Consider the following 23,662-nt stretch of genomic DNA (forward strand, 5'->3'; position numbering starts at 1 on the left):
TATATAAATAAACTCGCCTTGCCTTACAAATAAAATAAACCGTGATTTTCCATCTAATACAATATTTTATTTGTATCTCCATTGTATTTATTTGTGCTGTTGTTTGTAGTTAGAATATTCTTATTTTCATTACTTTTGTTTAAAAGTATCGTTTTTTCATAAACATAGCACATACCGAACTGTACAGAAACCATGACCCTAAAGCCATGATACAATCCGAAATGTGAAAAAGTTGAACATTTCACCCCTAGTATCAATGTAGGTTAATGCAATTTTAAGATGTGAACAAAACATGACAAAATATATTAAATAACTTACAGAGCTCTTTTGCAGGTTTTGATGACTGCTGATAATCTAATGAGACACTCGTCTGATTTCTTGAATTTCTGAAGCTCAAACTCCTCCAGCTCCTCCTCTGATGTCAACAACACAAAGACCAAAGCAGACCACTGGGCAGGTGAAAGATCAGCAGATGAGAGACTTCCTTTGCTAAGGTGGGTCTGAATGTCTTTCACCAGAGTTTGGTCGTTCAGTTCATTCAGACAGTAGAACAGATTGATGGATCTCTCTGGAGACAGATTAGACTCACATTTCTGCTTGATGTACTGAACTATTTCCTTTTTGCTCTGCTCATTGTCTGCTACATGTGTCAACAGACCCTGTAAGAGTCTCTGATTGGACTGGAGTGACAAACCAAGGAGGAAGCGAAGAAAAAGATCCAGGTGTCCATTATCACTCTCTAGTGCCTTGTCCACTGCAGTCTTGAGCAAATCAATCATGATTTCACTTTTGTTTTCCTGTTCTGTAGAGTCTTGATCAAACACATATTTCTTATTTATGTCTAGAAACAGATGTGCATAAAGGGCTGCAATAAACTCTTGAATGCTCAAGTGAACAAAGCAGTACATGGTACCAAGAAGGATCCCCGTTTCCTCCTTAAAGATCTGGGTACACATGCCTGAGTACACTGATGCCTTATAGACGTCAATACCACAGGCTTCCAGATCTCTTTTATAGAAGATTACATTGTTTCTTTCCAGCTGATCAAATGCCAGTTTCCCCAGTGAAAAGATGGCATCTTTATCCCAGGAAACATCTGGTGTATGTTCTCCATCATACTTTCGTCTGCTCTGCTGGATCTGAAATCTGAGGAAGTGTGTGTACATTTGTGTCAGAGTCTTAGGAGTGTCTTCAGTATTTGACTCCTGCAGTGTTCTGGAGACATCGTCAGCCTGATTGTTTTTCACAACATTATTTCTTTTCTCCTCTAAAATGTTCTGGAGAACAGTGGCTGAAATCCAGCAGAAGACTGGGATGTGGCACATGATAAAGAGACTCTTTGATTGTTTAACATGATCAATGATTTCTTTGGCCTGATTCTCATCCGTGACTCTTTTTCTGAAGTACTCCTCCTTTTGTGCATCATTGAATCCTCGTATCTCTGTCAGCCGGTCGATACATTCAGGAGGAATCTTACTGGCAGCTGCTGGTCTGCTGGTGATCCAGATGAGAGCAGAAGGAAGCAGATTTCCCTTGATGAGGTTCGTCAGGAGAACATCCAGAGAGGCTGATGATGAAACATCAGACCACGTCTCATTATCCTTAAAGTTTACAGGAAGTCGACATTCATCCAATCCATCAAGAATGAACAAGACTTTGAATTGATTTCTTCTTGTGAGGTTCAGTCCTTTTGTCTCTGGGAAAAACTGAGTTATAAGGTCCATCAAACTTAGTTTCTCTTGCTCCTTTAAGTTCATCTCTCTAAATGGAAGAGGAAATATGAAGCTGATATCTTGATTTTCTTTTCCTTCGGCCCAATCCAGAACAAACTTCTGCACAGAGACTGATTTTCCGATGCCAGCAACTCCTTTTGTCAGTACAGATCTGATCTGCTTGTCTTGTTCAGGTGCTTCAAACAAATGTTTGCACTCAATCTGTATCTCCTGTGATTCATGACGTCTGGAAGCAACTTCAATCTGTCTCACCTCATGTTCAGTATTGACCTGTTCACTACAACCCTGAGTGATATAGAGATCTGTGTAGATGTTCTTCAGAAGTGTAGAATCACCTTGCTTTGCAATTCCTTCAAACACACATTGATACTTCTTCTTTAGGCTACACTTTAGCTGATGAATGAAGAACAGTTCATCTAAACAGAAACAAATATAAAGATATTGTTTAATCTTATTTTCTCCAATAAATTTATAATGCCGCGTTTCCACCGAAATTACCCGGAACATTTGTACCAGGAACATTTTTTTCCCAGGAACTTTTCTCCCCCCAGATCTGTTGCTTTCTGTGTTTCCACCGCTGTGTAAGGTACCGGGAAGATTAAGCAAATAGACTGGTGACGTAGCTCTGTGCGCGTTTCTCAATACAAAGTACGCTGATTTTGGACGTGCATCCTCGGTAGTTCAGATTTTGCTTATTCGACTCGGGAGTGTGATGTCCGCGACAACGCGATTCTGGTAATACTGCAAACAGCAGCGTAGTTCATAACTTCAGTCAGCTCGTCTTGGTTACTGCAATTTTCCTCTTTGATAGATAAATTGAAGACGGACCAAAGAAAACCTGTTAGATTTACCCCGCAGCTAAATTATATTTTATGTTTAACCACCAAAGAGACATCAGAGCCAGCGGCACACATCAGAAGGTCTAGCTGAGTTGAGGCTGCTTCTCGGCGGATAGATGATCACTGAGCTCCCGCTGATCGAGTGGAGCTCACCGTCTCTGAGATCAGCGAAACACATTTTTAAATAGGCGCTGTCTTTATAAATAAACCACAGATTTGAGTTTTAAACAACTACATTCTCACCTGAAATACTTTTAAAATTACATTTCATGACACAATAACAGTAATATTTTGAAAATGTTGATCCGAATAAATGGGGGTTGAACTCAACCAATGCTGCGTGAACTCAACCAATCAGAATGATTAGTGCCAAAGTCCCGCCCCCGAAAGCTCTGGAACTTTGAAAAAGTATCACATCGCCAGCAGGGACTTTCTGAGGGGCATTTTTTTAACTGGAACTTTATTTAGTTCCTGTTTCCTGCGGTGGAAACACACCAAGTACCAGGCCAAAGTCCCTAGTTCCTGGGTAAAGTTCCTGCGGTGGAAACGGGGCATCTGTGACACTCTGACAGATGATTACGAGTCTCCTACTTTCTAGAGTATCAGCAGCTTCATCTTGCTTCATCTCTCTCAGGAAGTAGAGCGTGAGATCAAGAGCTGCTTCTTTCATACTGCATCTGTTCTCATTAAAGTCCTTCACAAAGTTCTGCAAGTCCTCTTTTTGTAATATTTTCTTAAACATTTCCAGTTCTTTCTTTAGAAATATGAATATTTTTCTCTCAAGATCCTACAAAGCAAGACAAGAAAAAAATATTCATCTATATTTGGTCAAAATGATTTAATTATTAAAAAGATTCATCAAAAATCAAGTTGAGACAAACAGTAACTTGTTAAAAATATTAATAAAAATAGGCTTTCATTCTTATTTTATAGGTTCTTTAAAGGAAAAATGTGAAATAAAAGTTCTGTCACAATCTTATTCAATAACATCTTTGGTTATTATAATTATTAAATGTTCTTGAAAATGTGTTTTATTACCTGGAAGATCTGCAGGAGACTGTCTGTAAAATTATTGTGTTTTCTGTGAGACTGTAAATCTGGATCTAAATGTTTCAAACTGAAGCCTGAGATTAAATAAAATAAATCAAAATACTGCATTTTTAGAAAAAAAATATGAGAAATATCTTGTAAACATTTTAGCTAATAGAAAAACAATAAATAAGTGATACATTTACGGACTGTATTCAAAGTTTTATTATAATTATTCGCTGATACACTTTTTGACAAAATCTATGTTTAAAGAAAAATAAGAAAGACATCAAATACTGTTTAGTTTGTGATGCCGTTTCTTCACTGAAGTTCGGTCCTTCACCATCCTTTGACCTTTCACTCTTCACAGACACAGAGCTGGACACATGTGAGCCTGATCTTACACTAATGACACAAAGAGAGAAGAGAAAATTTTCTTCAGGAGGTTCATCTGTGTTTTATATTGACACACATTCTCTCTAGTCCTTCAAAGAAACGTTTGCAGAGTTTTAAAGTTAGCAGTCATTCTTACTTACAGACTCACATTTGTTTAACAATTTCTGTAAAGTACTTTATATATGAGACTAAATATAATTGTACAAATATTTGACTGAATTAAAGAGGTTTTTTGTTTTTGTTTTACTAAAATAGAAAGCAGAAATGTCAGTGCTACACAGTTCTGAAACTATTTTAAAAGTTTATCACTTTGTTAATTGGGTGTAATAACAGTAACAAATGTTATAATAAAAATTACTGTATCCTTTTGACCCCGAGTCCAAGTCTGAGCTGAACGTTTAACAGAGATAAGATTTTATTTTGCAACTCTCTTACCTTTCAGATACAAACTCAAAATTATAATTTTCTTCTTCATTGTAACAATTTTATGTCCTGAAATGTCAACATAAGGTACAGTAATTTAGGTGTGGTTTGTTGTATCTTATGTACAGTGTGTTTAGGTGTGGTTTGTTGTATCTTATGTACAGTGTGTTTAGGTGTGGTTTGTTGTATCTTATGTACAGTGTGTTTAGGTGTGGTTTGTTGTATCTTATGTACAGTGTGTTTAGGTGTGGTTTGTTGTATCTTATGTACAGTGTGTTTAGGTGTGGTTTATTGTATCTTATGTACAGTGTGTTTAGGTGTGGTTTATTGTATTTCGTGTACAGTGTGTTTAGGTGTGGTTTATTGTATTTCGTGTACAGTGTATTTAGGTGTGGTTTATTGTATCTTGTGTACAGTGTATTTAGGTGTGTATATCTGATGTTGTACACAGGAAGCTGGGAGAAAATGCACTGCAGCTTCATAAAGCATGCTGTACACAAGCTAACCTTTGGGTCGTACGGACCAGGAACAGAGTTATGAATAAATCTTAAACACTGAATCCAAACAAAGAGGGTTTGCTTTCTCATCCAAACACACAGTGTCTCCACAACATGACGACAACACTACAACTCACTGAAGCCTCGTCTTCTCTTTGTGTAAACCTTTGAACAGCATTACGCTAATATTTCACATTGTGATGAACACATTTGTGAAATTAATATCTGGACTTCAGTCAAGGCATTTTAGACATTTCTGGATCAGTGTTCTTTTTTTTTTTTTTAGGAAGTTATAAAGCACTGAAGTTCCTCAAATCATTTGTAAATATAAAACACAGTTTGTTAGGGTTTTGTTTTTTTCCAGCAAACCTCTGAAACTGCAGCAGTGTTTAAAATGATTCTCTGAAAACACAGACTCAGTCTTACCTCTGTTTGTGTGAGAGACTCATCTTTCCTCTCTTCTCTGACAGACTGCAGATGAACAGCTCAACACTGAGATCTTTGTGTCTCTGAATACAATCAGATGCTCATCATGACCTGGAAATGACAATCAGATCAAGATCATGAGAGTTCAGAGGAACAAATGATGAAGAAAATAACTAGTGCTGAATCTCTGAGTTAAGTACAACATCAAGCGATCAATATACAAATAAAATATGCTACAAATATACTGCCATCATGTAATAATCTCTTCAGATCACTCACAACACACGTCTTTATTTACATACACATTACTATCAGTATTAAGTTACTATATATTAAGCTTCGGATCATTAAGAACTTTAAAAGAAGATTAGTTTTGCTTGTGTCAATCGTATCCCTGCTAACACACGACGTAACAGTTACGTAACGTACTGGTAATTTTTGGTAATTCCATGACTTACCAATTGACAACGTAACTACAACGTCGCATGCCCGTAATTTTATTACCATAATATTACCAACTCACAACGTCGTCAGTACGTCCTTCCAACGTGACCAGATAACCAAGAACGTCCCAGATAGGTCCTCTATTGGTAATATATTGGTAACTTCATGACTTACTGGCAACGTAACTACAACGTCGTATGCACTTAATATCATTACCATATTTTTTTTACGTTCTTTATATGCTCTCTGAGTATAGAGCTATTTAAAAAGTGTAATTAAACTTCAGACACAAGATTAAACGTTCCTTAAAGATAAAATATGTTTCTTTTCACCAAGTCAGAATATGGACATGCTTTAAATATATAGTGACGTGACATACAGGCGCTTGCTTCCACAACTAACGTTTCATAGTCAACGCATACTCGTCCCCGAGGCTACGCATCGTTACGCTTCAGCCGCCATTATGCGTCGGTGCGTAGCCAAATGTGTCGTCCTAGTTTTTCCCTTACGAAAAATAACCATGGTTTTATTATAGTAAAACTGTAGTAACCCACGGTTTTTTGGCGTATTGACTGCCATTTGTAAAACCACAGATTTACTACAAATACCATGGTTAAACCATGGTTAATATAGCAAAACCATGGTTAATTTGTGGTTACCATGGTTTAACTACAGTAACCATGGTTTTTTGGTTTTATTTGTAGTAAAACCATGGTTAATATTCGTAAGGGTTGATACGAGACGCGCCGATTCACGCAATGCTATGCGTTGTCGGTGGGGGCGACATTGCAAGTATTGTACATTAATTCAAGTATATTGTGTTTACAGAAGAAGAAGGTTTGAATACAATGGCGGGCGAAGAGGAAAAATTATGGGAACTTATACGTATTCATCCACATTTATACGATAGTTCATCAGCAACAGAATACACTCCTCTACAGTTGCCATTGTGATCTGAATATCACGTGACCCGACTCTACTAATATCACCCGACTCTATTACCCCCTGTTGCGTGAGCGGTGTATTGCATACACGCATCACCCGTGACGCTTGCGTTCACTGTTTACACTATGAAAGGGAGCCCGTGTGCTGCATGGATCTGACCAATCAGCTACATAGGTGCCAGTTTGCGTCAGTGGGTAGGCGGAGTCAACTAATGGCTTAGGGTTCACGGGGTGAGTTGACATTCAACTAAAGGACAACAATCGTGTGGGTATTCATCGCCAATGACGCTTGTAACGACATATGAATAGAAAGCGTGTATTTAAATATGTATATAATCTGAGAACGCATAACGTTTTAGGAAGGAGTAAGACGGCTGTTGTTTTTTTCTGCCTGTCTTCGCGAGTTCGTGTTGACGCTCGCATGCTTTCTTTGTTGAGGTTTCCCTGTACGTGTTTTTGTTTGAAATATCAATCCGTCAGTTTTACGCTCGCGTTGCTTGCTCGCGTTGACTATGAAACGGCCCTAACGCACCACCCGCACAGTATTGACAAGAAAAGAGTTGTGAAACTTTCTATCCCTTATGGAGTTATAACGTGAAATAATGACACAGACTGGCTACACACCATCTCATCTGCAGCAGAGACTGCTGTATCAGAAGGACAGCGCGTTTGTTTGAGGCACTTTTCACTTCAACTGTGTCTGACAGGAGAATTAGCTTTCTGAGGTGAGTTTTACAATTTATAATAAATAAGTAGGTTGATAAAATGTATAAAACAAAGTTAAAACAAAAGTCTAACGTCGCTAAAACTTTTTTTTAAATATTTTATTGTTTTTATTAGCCTTTTAGCCGTTGAGTTACCATGGCAACCGCGTACACATCAGCTGCTGGAGAGGAGAGGACTCGTCTGACATTTTCTCTGTTTCTCGTCTGTTATACCAAAGAAAAGACCAACAACTGCGACAGATTGGTTAAGTAACAGGTTAATATTATCCACAGTCTACTTTAAGTACTTTTTGTTAATATTTATACCTCTGTGATTATGGTATTTTTCCTGAAATGTCTGCTATCAAGTATTACGCTACCATAGAAACATAACTAACGTTATAGCATATTAGATTTGAGCTCTTATTAATGAAAGTTTGGGCTTTTAATTACATGGGTAAAGGATCGGTTTTGATTGCTTTGTAAATGTTTTTGATGGTAATTTGTCAATAGATAAATGAAGTAAAGTTAAGCTAATTAATTTAACCTAAAAGTCTGCACTGTAGAGACTATCAGTGACGTCACTCGCGGTCTAAAATGGGATGAAACTATTTCAAACCACTGTTTCAAGCTTGTTCTGATTTATCATTGTAAACAAATACTGATTAAAAAAAAAAAAAATTGTACAGTGATTTCAGGAGTGTCTTAAAACCCTCTAAAACAGAGGGGAAGTTCCAAGAAAATGTCTAATGGGAGCTGCTGACCGAGATAGAAAACACAGGTGATCCGAGAAAGCTTATTAAATAACTTCTTTTTTTTTTTTTTACAATATATCATCATGCATCTTTAAAATCTAAACATGTGAATTCTGGTATCTTAAGATTTTTATGTATGTTTTCCATTTTGCTATTTTTCTTTTCTGCATTTCCCCTATTCTCTAGTTTGTTTATTTCTAATAAGGAGCTGGAAGCCGTGAAGAAACAGATCCATGATATTGTGGAGAAGCAGGCCCAGCTGAGCGAGTGGAGAGCTGTGCTGGAAATATTCAGGAGTTGATGCTCATGAGTCCAGGGTAAGTATACAGCTAACCCTCCTACCACCTCTACTCTGTCTGGTTCTCTGCAAAGGCCCGGTGTATCCAGGACACCATCTTCCCAGATGTCCTTCACCCTATTTCACAGTGTAAGACATGAACCAGGCCCTGGGAGAATGACCTCTCTCCATCCGCCGCCTCCGGTCTTTAGGATCTCCACCAGAACCTGATTCGCTCCTTTCGCGAGACAGAACACGACGCTGTGATCATCGGAGACTCCATCGTCCGGCACGTTCGTGCTATGTTAGCTGAAGGTAAAGTCCACACTCACTGTTTCCCTGGTGCTCATGTTCTTGATATTTCTGCACAGATTCCCATGATCCTGAAGGGTGAGGGGAGCATCGGAGTGGACATGCTTCACGCCGGGGTTAACAACACCATGCTGCGGCAGACAGAGATGCTGAAGAGGGACTTCAGGAGCCTGATCAAGACAGTGTGCAGCATATCGCCTGCATGATGATCATCGTGTCAGGACCACTTCCCACGTATAGATGAGGACATGAAAGGTTCAGCAGACTTTTTGCTTTAAACAAATGGTTATTGTCATGGTGTAAAGAACAGAAACTGCTTTTTGTTAATAATTGGAATCTTTTCTGGGAGCGTCCTAGGCTTTTTAGATCTCCTGTTGGACAACATCTCCAGGACACTTCGCTCCATATGACTAGTAAGCCAATTCTCAAATAACTGCTATGATGAGTTTTGTTCTACACGCTCAAATAGAAGTACTACTACAATAAAGATTGTGTTTGTTCCAGTGTTCATTTTGACAGGTATTTTTGATTCAACATTAGTCTAAACTCCACCAAACTACTGTTATAAGCATAAGCCTCGTCAGACTGGTCGTGGCGGGGGTGTTGCAACAATATATAATGATATTCTCAAGTTACCCAGAAAACAGGATACAGGTTTAAGTCTTTTGAAATACTTCAGCTTAATGTTAGACTGTCAGACATGCAAAAGAAATCTAATGTATCTCTTGCTCTGGCTACTAGGGGTGTGTCGAGACACTTATCCCACAAGACGAGACGAGACACGAGACTGGGTTCTACTAGCATATTGTGTTCTCTTCAGGCTTCGGCGGATGCAGATATTACTCAGGGACACGAACACTTGAATATTGAAAGAATAGAGAAAGATTTTAGAATTTAATGTTAATTGCTTAAACATATACATACATATATATATATATATATATATATATATATATATATATATATATATATATATATATTTTGTGGCAGTGTGAACTGGCCATAATGCTGTATGATAGGTGTGAGATTCATTAAACTTGATTTGCTATAATACATCTGTTCATAAGCTATTGCATATTATTTTCAATGAATTATTTGTTATTTATTAGCTGACGTATTATTGTGGGAGCTTGTGATTAGTTGATGAATGTGTGTATTGTTAATGATAATATTTAAATGCAATGTGCTGAGTGCTTACTAAGACTTGCATGTTTGTGCATAATGTTTTGACCCTGCATGCTTACAGAAGGGTATAGATATTTAAATATATGGAAATGTATTATTAATATATCTCAATCTATGTGCTTCCGTATGGGCTGAATGCTTTCATTCATATTTCGCTCTATATCCTGTTTTTATTAATAATCTGGGTGTATTACTGTTCATATTTGCTTGTTAATAAATTAACTGAATTCATTTCGAGTATGTATTCATCATTCACAGCTGCTGAAACATCCTTTTAAATTAGTTTGGGCATATGAGGACAAAAATTAGGTTCAAGTGCTGCATGTCCGCCCATAGAATAATTATAAAAAAAATGACCAACTGATTACCAGCACACGACCACCGATCCGCGACGTTGCCACGACGTCGCAGTTACTTACTGGCAACGTCACAAAGTTATGTTGTGGCGACGTATACGCACCCTTTCGCCACGACGAAACTTTGGTCACCAGATTACGTCGCAGTTACGTAATGTTGTTAGCAGGGAGAATAACAGGTTTAATCTGACCTCAGAATACTTTAGGTTTTGCGACTTAAAATAGAAAAAAGGAGGAAATAAAACAACACTTTAAGAATTATTAGGACTTCTAGCCTATATTTTGTACAGGTGTTTTTACAGATTTGTAAATATTATTAATATCTCTCTGTTTCTCTGTGGTTTGTTATTCGGTGACAGACAGGTATAAGTTATAACTGAACAAATCCCGCTTCATCCAGCTCTGAAACGCGTTCATCATTCTCCTAAATAAGTGTAATGGTGAAAGTATTCAGACTTACTTGCAGTAGTTCAGACGATTTTGTGCTGCAGGAACAGAATCCAGAAGTCTTTCCAACACTTCCGGTTTGTGATCGCTGTTAAACACCTGTGCGATCTTCACGATTGATGTTTGTCACCTGGCACGACTTCATCTTGGAGAAAATCAAAGTCCAGTTAACAACAGATCTCGTGCATCAGCGCCACCAACTGGACAGGAATGTGAAGCACAAACACACCTGCTTTCTCCTTCTTCTTCCTTCTAACAGCAGATCCCAAACTAAAATTCATTCATTGAATTAGTTCAGAACTCAATTAATTATAATGAACTTTCAGTTTCTACATACAAATAGAAAATGCCCAGTTATTTTCATCTTATTTTCTGAATTTATCATCTCTGTTCAGTTTTACAGGTCGCTGTGATGTAGATATATGTGCTTTTCACAATATCTCATTTAAAATTTAAATAGTTTTGAATCTAATGTCTATTAAAAGAGAAAAACTGAGACTGTAACTCATAAACTTATAAATTTGAAAAAGACAAAACAGCACTTTACCTCTTATTTACAGCTGAAATTAACATTTATATCATTTTACAATCAAACATTTAGTAATAATGTATGTATTTTAAATCCTAAATTTAAGGAAATATTAGACAGACTAATTAATTTAGAGTCTTCTCCATTATTTACTCTTATTCAACATTTATAACACTGTTTTTTCATGTAATTTAAGTTTAAATGAGAAATATCACAGCTGTCTTATTTACTCTCAATGTAATTTATTCTCTAATATTTTGATATATCTAATATTCCTGTCTTAACCACTGTCCTCAAAATCCTGCATCAGAATCAGAAAACAAAAGAGAAGTGGATAAGATAAGTGCTATATATATCCATCTCAGAAGAATCCACAACAAATAATAATAATAATAATACAATTTATTTTCAAGACAACGCATACAGAGACATTGCTGGATCTGATAAAGAGAAACCCCAGGAACACAGAAGAAAATCTTGTTTGAGACTCGAATCTCAATCATTAGACTGTAAAAAGTGTGAGAGATGAGAGAGATCCACCTTTATCTGTTCTCACATGGACAGATATTCAATGAGTATGGCAGAAATTTAGGCAGTACCTCACCATTGTGAAGCAGAGTATTAATGATATTATAAAAGATATGGTGCTCAGAGAAAATGTGATGAAACCAAACAAAGGTCAGATTTGGATTAAAGAGTTCAGGATTGTTATTGGGAAAATGAAGATAACCATAAGAGGCCAGATATACACTGAAAAAAGTTTTTCAAGCACTTTATCCAATTAATGAGTTTCTGCACTAAACTGTAGACTTCTGTCTCCTCACAGCAGAGCTCCAGATCAGCTGTATGTCACGTGTGTTAACTGAGAGCTGTTCTGAGGAGCATCACTTTACTGACAGCTACAACACAGTGTGAACGCAGCATATGATCTTGAGTATCTGACAACAGCATTATGTAACTCACTTGATCATGTCTTTATGGTTCTGTTTGTTCCTCTGTTAGGATGCAGCTGACAGGACAGACTCCAGTAAGAGTCCTCAGTGTTGATCAAGTCCACATCTAACACATCTAGAGCGGGAATCATCTGAAGAAAACTCTGTAATGATGAACCGACCCATCTCAGGCCTTCTGGGTAGATTTGTAACACTGATTCATGTCCTGCTCCTCTTTGAAAAGCACTTTATATTTTATTCAGCAGGTAATGCTCAACCTCAGAAAAGAGGAGTTGGCTCCTAAAATTCAGTTCTGCCATATTGTGAACTCAGAGAGGAATAAAACCATATAGTTTTGATGCTGTTTGATTTGATTCTGAGATAAACTCTTAATAATAGTTTTTTCATGTTTTAAGAGGAAATGTTTTCAGATAAAAAAAGATCATGTTTTTTGTGTTTTTAATTTTAACATTTGGAATTAAATTAAAATAAAACAGAAAAGTGCATGAATGTTCCCTTATTTGTTTGCTTTTTTCCATCATTTTCTAGTTTAACAAATTGTAAAAATAAAATAACTGATATAGATTTAACTTAGAAATAACACTGACAAATGTTTTATTCATCCAATTAAAAACAAAACTTTGGGTGATGATTCACATCTATATTTTTTAATTTAAGCCAATAAAAATAAATAACTTGTCATAAACAATATTTTTTAAAACTAAAACAATACATTTCTAAAATAAGACATTTTGTTTAGATTAAATATATATATTTGTTGTTTGGATCAAAAGCAACATTTAAATGAATTGTATTTTTTCTAAAAGAAAAATATACTTAGTGTCAGGTTTTATAAAACAGTTTTCATAGACATAGAAAATATTGTCTAGGACAAGTTACTTATTTTTAATTGGCTCAAATAAAAAAATGTAGATATTAACATCACCCTACAATTTTTAATTAGATGAATGAAACATTTGTTGTTCAGTGACTTCTAAAACAGACACAGCTTTGTTCTCTAGTGTCTCTCAGAACTAATAAGGCGAGCTATATTAGAGTTCAGTAATATGAAGACTGTTTTGAGGCTGTTTTGTGAGACTCTCCTGGTTCTTTACTGCTGCTCATGAACACATGAAAGGTCTGACAGACACCAGTCCTCACAACCAGCAGTGTCTCAGCTCTATACAGTGTGTCCATCAAACTTCACCCATTCCTGAAGATGTCTGTGTACACCGGACTATGTGGATATTTCTGGAAACTTACTGTTCTGTGTAACTTGTCTTAGATCATTTCCACACACACACGACAAACCTGAAATCACAGCAGTTCACCACGACCAGATATAACCAGATTTGACCCTCTTCATGCAGTGACGTGTACAGGACATTTCCTATCAGATGTCAAATAGACATTTAGTAGATGTATTTAAGATGATTATGATTTATAACATATGTAAAATTGACATCTTAAAGATGTCCGTCAGATGTTTGTACTAGGGTGACCATATTTTGATCACCAAAAACCAGGACACTCTGCCCATGAGAAACTCAAATGATACTTGAAGTTAACTTAAAGATGACTTAGAATTTCAACACATTTATACGATGCATCCTCTGTATGGATAGAAAACTGTTATATAAAAAAAAATATCTATAACCAAAGACACAAATTCAGATGGGCTTCTCAGAGGTTCAACATGTTTTATTAGGACAAGTTTCAAAAATAACGAATGACATAATCATAAAAAAGTATCTTCTGTATTAGAAAAATTAATAAATAATAAATAACAAAATTACCTCTGCTATTAGCAATACAAATTTAACAAAAATAGTGCTCACAAAATCCTAATATGCTTATTTACATTTCTAATGTGTATTTTATTTTTATACTGCTTCTTTATAGTGTTTTCATGTATATGCATATAGTTATATATTTATATGTTTAATGGCTTATTTTACGTGCTCACGCATCACGTGGGAAAAGAGGAGAATGATGAAGACGAGCAGAGAGAGGAGAGAAATTGTGTTTGATGTTAGTGGAAGAAAACAGGGTGTTCTTGGAGAAACCTCAGGCCTGCAACGAAGGGTGTGTGAGTGAGTGAGATCCTGAATGTGGACCCACTTCAGTGAGTTTTGTTACTGAATCTAGTGATTATTTCATTGGGGAAATCTAAAAGTGTAAGGTTTGGTTATTGAGCTGTACATTTGTACATTTTCCAATTTAATTCCCTAAAGTGTGTTTAACACTTGTGAAGATAGAAGTTTGATTTTTTTCACATTGTTACTTCTTTTAAAGGATTTGATTTGACATTGTAAAAGTTTGTTTCAGTTCATTTATTTTTCTCTTATTGCTTTACCAATGTCATTTTGTTATTTAAATATATGAACAAAGCCTCGTAAAACCAGTATTTGATTCTATAATCTTTATTGCTGCTGAAACAGACGAAAACAGATTACACTTGACAGGTAAAGTTAAACATAGCATTGAAATAAATACTTACCCAGGCCCCAGCTTTAACATAGCAGGTATTGTTTCTGGGGTTACAATCATTTTCAGTGGTTTCTGCTGTCTCATTGGGTGTGTCTTTCACCTCAATTCATTTTGTCTGAACACCGCCCTTCTTAGTTCAGGGCGTTTGATCAGCCTAACATAAGTCCTGTCGGGTGATTTCCTCTAACATGAAGAGTTTTGTTTAGCTTGTGATGTCCAGTGTGTGCTCGGTCCGAGCTGATAAACCCAGCGCAGTTTAGTTTCACTTTCGTTTCGTTTCATTACCGTTTGTTGTTTCTCAAATGTAACAGAAATGGAAGAGTTTATGAGTCGATACACTCACAGAAATGATCAGTCTGGATCCCTGCTGAAGAGAACATGCACATGTTACAGCTGTCAGGAGGTTAATGTCAGGTTTATAATCATTTCTCATTACTTGTTTTAGGTGTACATTTCTTGTGAGGTTCACCTGTGCTCAACAATGACTTTTTATTGCTGCATCATGTGTGTTTTGGTTATGTTATGATGAGATCACACTACTGTATGTCCATGCCAGGCATTACGTGTAGATCACAGATCAGCCCTGAACAATCATCACACACAAGTGCTTCTTTTTAAACGCTTTATGAACATAGTTAACATCGGCTCCTCGGTCTCGGGTGACATCTATGGGTCAGTTCTGGTTCAGATGATACCAATCCTAAATGATGAATTCAGATCTTTGATGACGAAGCCTGCTTCAGTGTGTTTCTGCAGCTGTGGCTCATGGCAGGTTGTGTTGTGTGTGGAGAAAGCTCTGTTGAGCTCAGGGTTAGTTTGTGTTGTAGCGGTCATCTTTGGTGACCTGTAGCTGACCCCTGAGTATTGTAGTTAGTTAGTTATTATTCTTAATAATATGATAATACATATTTTTAGTTTTTCCATAAACATAGCACATACTGTGACTCTAAAACTGTGAAACAAACCGAACTGTGAAAAAGTTAAACTGTTCCACCCTAATATTTACGTAATCATTTGACAGATGGACGCTTTCATCCAAAGCGATTTACAATAGATAAAATCTATTCTCAAAAACATATTACAAGCATTTATAATGATAGAAGTTCAAACTAGCACTGTTTTACATATGGGGATACAGTATTTTTTAGTGCCAAACTTGACCAGATTTTCCATTTCTAGCCTATAATATGTAGCCTAGTGTACAATGTGTATTAATTTATTTTGAAGGTGATGAAGGAAGCAACATTATCACTAGTGCTGTAAGTGATCCTGCTGTTGAACAAGACACTTCAGCTTTTGAGTCAGAGCACAAACCTAACTATAACTTAGAAAAATACTCCTAGAAAAATATGTGCTTTATGATTCATAAGATCATCAGTAGAGGACTGTGATCATGGGGACATATAAATCGATGGCTGCATAATTAATATAGATTATTGAAAGTGCTTATTTCATATTGCAGAGAAACTCGATGTGCAGAGTGAGAGAGAGAGGGATTCAGGGAAAGATGATAGAGACAGTGAATGTCTTGATACTCTATTGGATTATTTTACCTGTCCACAGTCTAAGGATTTTAATTTATTAACAACTGAAAGAGCAAAAGAGTTTATCAGTCTGGAGGAGTCATGAATTGGGTGGAGGTGACTTCAGCAACAGACGTGACCTGGGATGAGTCACATTCCCTGATTTACTGTCCACCACTGGATCCACCTGCTGTCTATAAAAGACTGAAGTGATGATCAAATCAGATGCTGAAGAGCTCTCCGGCTCCAGAACCAGCGCTGATATTGCCTTGAGCTAACTACTAACTCACATTTATACTTTATCTAATACTGACACAGTAGTTGTAGAATATTTGTATCATGGAAATGTTTTAAGTTTGACACATTGTAGATTTGCTTTATATCTTGTGACACATTTAAGTGCTGCTCTTGACAATCACATTTAAACATCTGAATCATTATGAATGAGTTTAATAGAAATATTATTAAACAGAAGAGCCAGACAGACTCATCTGAGCTTCTTCCTCCTCTGTTCCAGCTTTACATTAAACACAATGATCATCTGCTTGAATACTAAAGCAACATTAATCATTCAATATCATGTTTCTAACACACATGCTGCATTATTTGATTGTAAAGTCTGAGTCTCTTCACCTGTATGGATCACATTTACACATTTATCACACATTTATTCTCCTCATAGACACAGTAGTGGAGCTCTTCTGTGGATCTTCTTTACTGCTCCTCTCAAGATCACTTCACTTTATGAGATACAGCTTTTATCAGATTTCGGTGATTGAACTCCGTCTATACTCTAAGATTGAACAGAAGAGAAGATAATCAGAGTTCAGTGAAGTACTAATTAGTTACTATATTTCAATCACAGTAAAAAGTTAAATTAAAATCCTGTAATCAAAGTTGTTGCTAACTGAGCAGAAGTGTTTAGCTGAATCTAAATTGTGTCTAATTCTTCACTTGTGTGTCAAGAAAGCATATAATAAGTGTGATAATGCAGATGCAGCCGGATGTTATCACAGAATAAGTCTCTTCAGGAGGACACAAGTCCTGATCACCCTGTCGGGTTTATTCTGTGATAACAAGCGGCTGGAGGGACATTATCTCTTACAGAAAGTAAGTGTAAAGTAATGTGACGTGTTGCTTGTCAAAGTAAAAACACACAAGAGACAGAGACATTGATCATGTGATGCTGGACGACTGTGAGCTGAAGCTGAATCTGCTCTGATTTTACCAGCGTTTTCCTACAATCTGAACAAATCTATTTCAAACTCTAATGATTCACTATTACTGATCTCATTAATAAAGCAGCTGTTGCTGTAGAAAGCTGTGACAGTCTGCTTTTCTTCTCTTTCCTCCTTTGTGTTCAACATTTTTATCAACTTTACATTTCATTCAGACACAAACCCTTTGAAATAAAGCTTGATGATAATTTGATCAACTCTTTTCACTAATATCTGAAAGTATATATTTGTTCACATATCAGAGGTAAATGAATCTCTTTAATATCACAAAGTGAAGTTTACTCACATCAGTTCACAGTTTGAGTCTCGTAGCACATCAATGAGCTTCTGCTTTGAGTATTCAATCTTATTACCTCTCAGATCAAGCTCTTTTAGAAACTGCAGAGCTTTTGTGTTTGTCAAAGACTGAGTTAAAGAAGAAACATCTGTAATGTCACAGTTATAAAGACTAGAAAGAGACAAACAGAGGAAGAGAGATCATCTTACCAACAAATCATTAAGATGAAGAATCTTTCACAAATATAATGTGAACACATTCATCATGAGATATTGAGTATAAAGTGTTGTTCAACTCTTATGTGCTGTTCGTTTGGGGAGGACACTCGTGCTGTTTGGGCTCTCCAGAGAACACAGCCAACAAAACGACATTTTGTTACAAAATGTGTCATTTATTAATGTTTTCACTCTACATTCATGTAGTTTTTTTGAAGGATTTATGATATTTTGTAAATGTATAAAATGTATTAATTAAAATATATTTTCAATAGTTTTTTATATAAAAAGAGCTTTTTATGTAAAATTCACTTTATTAAGACTAATTCCTAATTGTGATTAATGTGGATAACATGGCGTGTGTGTTTTCTCCATCGTGGATGTGCTGGAGTCTCCTCTTCAGACTGTGTGTGTTATCTGTGTTGTGACGGACATTTTGACTAATTATGTAACATCATTTATATGAGAGTTTAATCATTCTGCATTGTGCACTTCACTTTTGTGTATTTTGTGGTCTGAATCATGGTGGATTTATTGATTTTATTTGATAAATTAAGAAAAAGTGTTGATTTGATCATTTCCTCATTCATTTCAATGTGGGTCTCCAGAGAAAGACTTTTTTAACACTAACACACAACCAGATATCAATCCAATTTAATTTTCTATTTGTAGATCTACCAAGTGTTGACAACCGTACAAAGTCTCATGTCATTTAGATAAAGGGAACATTTGTTTTTATTTCAGCAAACATCATTTGGGGTCTCAAAAGACCTTGAACAGCACATAAGAGTTAAACAAAGTGATTTTCATCATTTTGATTCTTGTCTGTGAATGTTACTGACCTCAATCTCTCCAGTTTACAGCGTGAATCCTTCAGTACGTCACATAAGTGATTCACTCCTGTGTTTCTTATTTGATTCCAGCTCAGGTTCAGTTCTCTCAGGTGTGATGGGTTTGATTTCAGAGCTGAAGTCAGGATGAGACACTGTTTCTCTGTAATACTGCAATAAAACAGACTGAAGACAGAAAGAGAAAACACAATGAATCAGACACGTTATGTTCATGTGTGAGTAATTCATCATGTGTTAACAACATACAGTGCAATAAATAAAACATTACCAAAAACCTTATTATATGACCATAAACAAATACAGAAGAAAAAAGATGAACAAAGTAGACACAGGTTGAACTACAGAACTACTTAAAATAACATTAAATGTGAAAATGTAGTTTAAATGTGAGAAATCAAGAAAATTCTGTTTCTCAATTACAATTTACTTTCAGTTTTTGCCCGTTGCTTGAACACTATAGACCCCTGCTTAGACTAAAGTAACACAACTTGAAGCTTTTGTTACCATACCTCAAACACATGTACCCTTACCTTAAACACAAGCGCTGCTTTGCACTCTAGTTTTTTTTTTTTTTTGCTTTATCTGAATTCATGATACTGCAATGTACAGTGCTGCAATGTACAATGCTGAGCAGGCCTATTTGCTTTTTTGGTTGTTTGAAAATGTGCTTCCAGACAATATTCCTTCTGAATAAACAATGAAAATCAAAGACTGCAGAGTTTTATATAAAGTAGACTAGTGTGTTCCCCCTGATCTGAAAGTGTATGCATGTGATGCAAGTATGTGTCATTTTGTCATCAGAGTTAGGTTTTGATAACAGAGTTTAGGTTTTGATAGTAGTGCTTCAATTTGACACAGATGTGAATGGTATATTTCCCAGTGTTGTGTCATGTTTACTTGTGTGTAGAGTTTTGGCACAATGAGCGAAGTTTTGCAAAATGTGTTCAAGCAACAGGCAAAAACTGTAAAGACATTTTTAACTTTTTTTTTGCTATTGTCATTCTTTACTGTACATGTCTGAGTGAATAATAATAATAATAATAATAATAATTTGGTCCATTAATGAACTGGATTACTGTGATCTCCGGTGATTGACTGAGATGAGACCCTCGAGCAAGAACTGAACCCCAACTGTTCCTCAGCACCGCAGGTGTGTGTGTGAGAGTGTGTGTGTGTGTGTGTGTGTGTGTGTGAGTGTGTGTGTGTGTGTGTGTGTTAAATGCAGAGCACATGTTCAGAGTATGGCACACTATATTTGGCCACGTCACATCCTTCTTTTCCTGAAAGTAAACAGTAATCTTTAATCTGACTGTAAGTGCTGTAGAGTATAATGATACTAACTCTAGTTTCTCCAGCTTGAATTGTGTGTTCATCAGTAGATCACTGAGGTGTTTCACTCCAGAGTCTCCTAGTAGTTTATTCCCGCTCAGGTTCAGTTCTCTCAGGTGTGATGGGTTTGATTTCAGAGCTGAAGTCAGGATGACACACTGTTTCTCTGTAATACTGCATCCCCACAGACTGAAGAAAGGAAAATTTCCTAATCTACATTGAGAGAAAGACAGAAGATAGAATAAAAACCATAATAAAGTCACAATGTCTTGATAAAAAAAAAAAAAAAGGAAGAGTATCTGAATAACTTTCCACAATTTGGTCTTCAAAACAGAAAAACAAATAATTTGTCCATTTAATCAAATAATTGACACTTCTCATGATTTATGTATAATTTCTCCTGATTCATGATAGAAATAGAACAAAGTTTTAATTCCTAACAACCTTGTGTAAAAGGTGTTAAAATCTTTAATATCTTTTTATTTCTATCATATAATTCTGATTTCATCTTTTGTCTAAAACTGAGTATATTGTCTAAAATAAAAGTCCTGACTGCTGTGTATTTGTGTTTAAACTGATTCTGGTCTGCACATCACTACAACGTAAATGCATTCGCTCTGCTCTGTCCAGTGACTTGATCAGCTTTGCTCCACAGATTCAACTTTGCACATCTAAATAAAACTGTAGGTTTGTCTGTGTGTGTAGATGTGAAGTACAGTAATATTTCTCTGAAACAGGTCAGACTGAAGAAGCAATGCCTGCACAGAATAAAGCCCAGTCTGGACCGGTTCTGTTCAGTTGTGTTACACATTCATTAATCTGGTGTTTGATGACAGAGAGATGATATGAAGCATCAATAAACACTATGAATATGTTCTGCTACAGCAGCACAGAACTATTCTGTTGCGTCCCATTAATAAACACAATGAAAACAGTTCTGTCCCACTGGATAAAAGAAATGTTTGTGCATTTTTGGTATTATTAACTGAAATGATTGGATATTGTGTTGTGTATTTGACCTGCTGTATTAGCAGAACTTTCAAATGTTTGGATCACAACAACTTACTTTACAAGTCTCTCTTACACAAACATATACAGTATAAAATATAGACAGATGAACTATACAAATATATATAGTGCTTCAAACAAGGTAACAGTCAGTTAGGGTGATGGGAAGTTCGTTTTTAAAGGGTCATGAAACCCCAGACTACTTTTTCTGAGATTGTATCAGAGGTGTGCGTGTTGCACTTCATAGAAGACAATGTTAGCATCCATTTTAATTGTTGGATAAATCTGGTTAATTCTGGGATTTTTGCCATATTTTTGTCTTCCAGGTTTATAATCTACATTGTGTTGATGAGTTTGTGTCGTGGTAAAGGACTATAATACTTCGATGACGTGTCAGTGTCTCATAATTATTCAGTCCTGTAGCATCGAGCCCAGAATCACGCTGTGTTTCCACCGTCGGGTCAGAAACTCCTCAGCGCTTCATTAAAACACCCTTTACACACCTCTCTGGAACAACGTCACACAACTCCATCATTTCACCAACAAAGAAGTTATCAGAAAACTAATAATAGATAAGTCGCTGAAACCAGCGCGATCACAAAACAAACATGATAAAAGCAGATGTTTGTTTGCATGCTTTGTTAAAGATTTACATGGAGCGTAGACGAGTTAGGACCGATAAAACATGTTACTATACACTACACTAAATAATACACTATTGTGATCGTCTGAATGAGAAGCTGACCTCTGATTTCTTCAAGCAGTCTTACCATGTTTACTATGGTAATGTTAATGGCTAGTGTGCATAGTCTTTATCTCTTAATAATATTTCTGCCTTGTAAGGTGATCAAAATCCACATCAGATCTCAAACAGAAGTTATTTCAAACACTCGCTGCTGTCTGAAAGTGAGATTTAGCTGTTATTATTAATGTCTTTAACTTTATGAAATGATCCTCAGCACTGATGCTCTCCAGACTCAGAGAAACTCCAGCTTCATTCATAACCTCCTCTAACCTAAACTCAGAGACCCAGTTGGCCAAAAAACCCTGGCCGTTGTCCCAGAGGAAGACCCAGAAGTGACAGTGGAAACGTTCTGGCTCTTCCAAGCTTTATAACGTGAGGTTGGACTCAAATGAGAATTAAAATAGAGGACTGTAACATTACTAGTCATGTAACATGTGAAATGATGTAAGATACTCACATCAGTGTGTTGAGTGTACAGTGTTTATCCTGCAGTAGAGCAGAGATCTGATTCACTCGTGTGTCTCCTAGTTCACGTCCACTCAGATCCAGCTCTCTCAGGAGTAACGGGTTTTTACCCACAATTCCAGTCACATACTGACAGCCTTCATCTGCAGCAGGACCCAAAAACCTGCAGAAGAGAAGATGAAGCTGGAATCAATTCAATGTGCATCGCATCACAAAACATTTAAAGATTATCAAACACTGTTTGTAATGAAAAGCTCTAGTTCAAGTTTAAACAGTTGAACATTTAAATATACATTTTTTTAAGAAGGACAAAAGTCAAAAGTAAATTTAAAAGAAACTCGGGCAAAAGCTCACTAGATCATGATTCTCAAAAATCTGAAGATTGTTCTGGCTTTTAAGCAGGAGATGAGGAAAGTTAGCAAAGAGATAACTAGCTTGTGACAGTTAAGCATTCATAGTGATATTTTTAGTTGATCTTTTAATGCCGGCTCTTCCTATTATTATGTAGCAGAATTCACCAAACACTGTGTTACATGTGCATGAAGTTTTATTTGGTTTAAGTAATGGCTTGTACTAATTATGGCTGCCCCTAATGGCCAACAGTTTTTTATGTCATGTCTCTTTTGTTATTAGGTGCCAAATTCTTAAACTTGTTTCTAATGAGCAGAGTGGTATAAATGCTGTTGTGACGCTGGAAACAAGCACGGGACTTTTGGTGGAAAACTTAAAGGAAAACTGGACCAGGGGCTAAATCGGTTGTTTTAGGTGTAACCTTTCCTCTCTCTTTGGTTCAACGTAAACCTTTAATAAAAATCCCCTTTTTCAATGAACCTTTGCCTGCCTCTGGCTCTATGTTATGTTTACACACGTAACACACTGGACCGCTGATCCACTAACAGAAAACATGATCTGGGTTCAGACCATCTCTGGATAGTTTTATTTAACTGATGTCTGTGTTTATGCAACAGTAATTCTGCAGGTTCAAACAGGTGATCCTCTCCTGACACACATCATATGTTTGTGGCCTGTAATATATCTACTGTAGTAGATCTACAGCACTGATCTATATATGACTGAATCACTCATCACATTCTAAACTTCCAAAAGTCACTGGAGCCACCAAAGTGTTTGATCAGTCATCTTACTATTCCCTACCAGCAGAGAGCACCATTGAGTCAAATGCAAACCGCTGACCTAAAATCCTCCGATTTAAAGCAAATCAATCAAACAGAATTATTTTTTAATGTTATGTGTATGTAAATTCATTTTTACTTCATATTATCTGCAGAGTTT

At 36.3% G+C, this 23,662-nt stretch overlaps 1 protein-coding gene across 1 annotated transcript in view; it reads right to left on the reverse strand.

The window, feature by feature from the left end:
- Positions 1 to 23,662, reverse strand: part of LOC127987559 (uncharacterized) — a 1,718,354-nt gene that overhangs the window by 51,128 nt on the left and 1,643,564 nt on the right. The window contains exons 80-81 of the mRNA XM_052589927.1: positions 20,164 to 20,340; positions 18,814 to 18,987 (exon numbers count right to left, since the gene is read on the reverse strand). Of these exons, the coding sequence (XP_052445887.1) occupies positions 18,814 to 18,987; positions 20,164 to 20,340 (351 nt within the window). The remainder of the gene's footprint in view (positions 1 to 18,813; positions 18,988 to 20,163; positions 20,341 to 23,662) is intronic.

The sequence above is a fragment of the Carassius gibelio genome, chromosome B22 (genome assembly GCF_023724105.1).
Source record: "Carassius gibelio isolate Cgi1373 ecotype wild population from Czech Republic chromosome B22, carGib1.2-hapl.c, whole genome shotgun sequence".
Lineage (NCBI taxonomy): Eukaryota > Metazoa > Chordata > Actinopteri > Cypriniformes > Cyprinidae > Carassius > Carassius gibelio.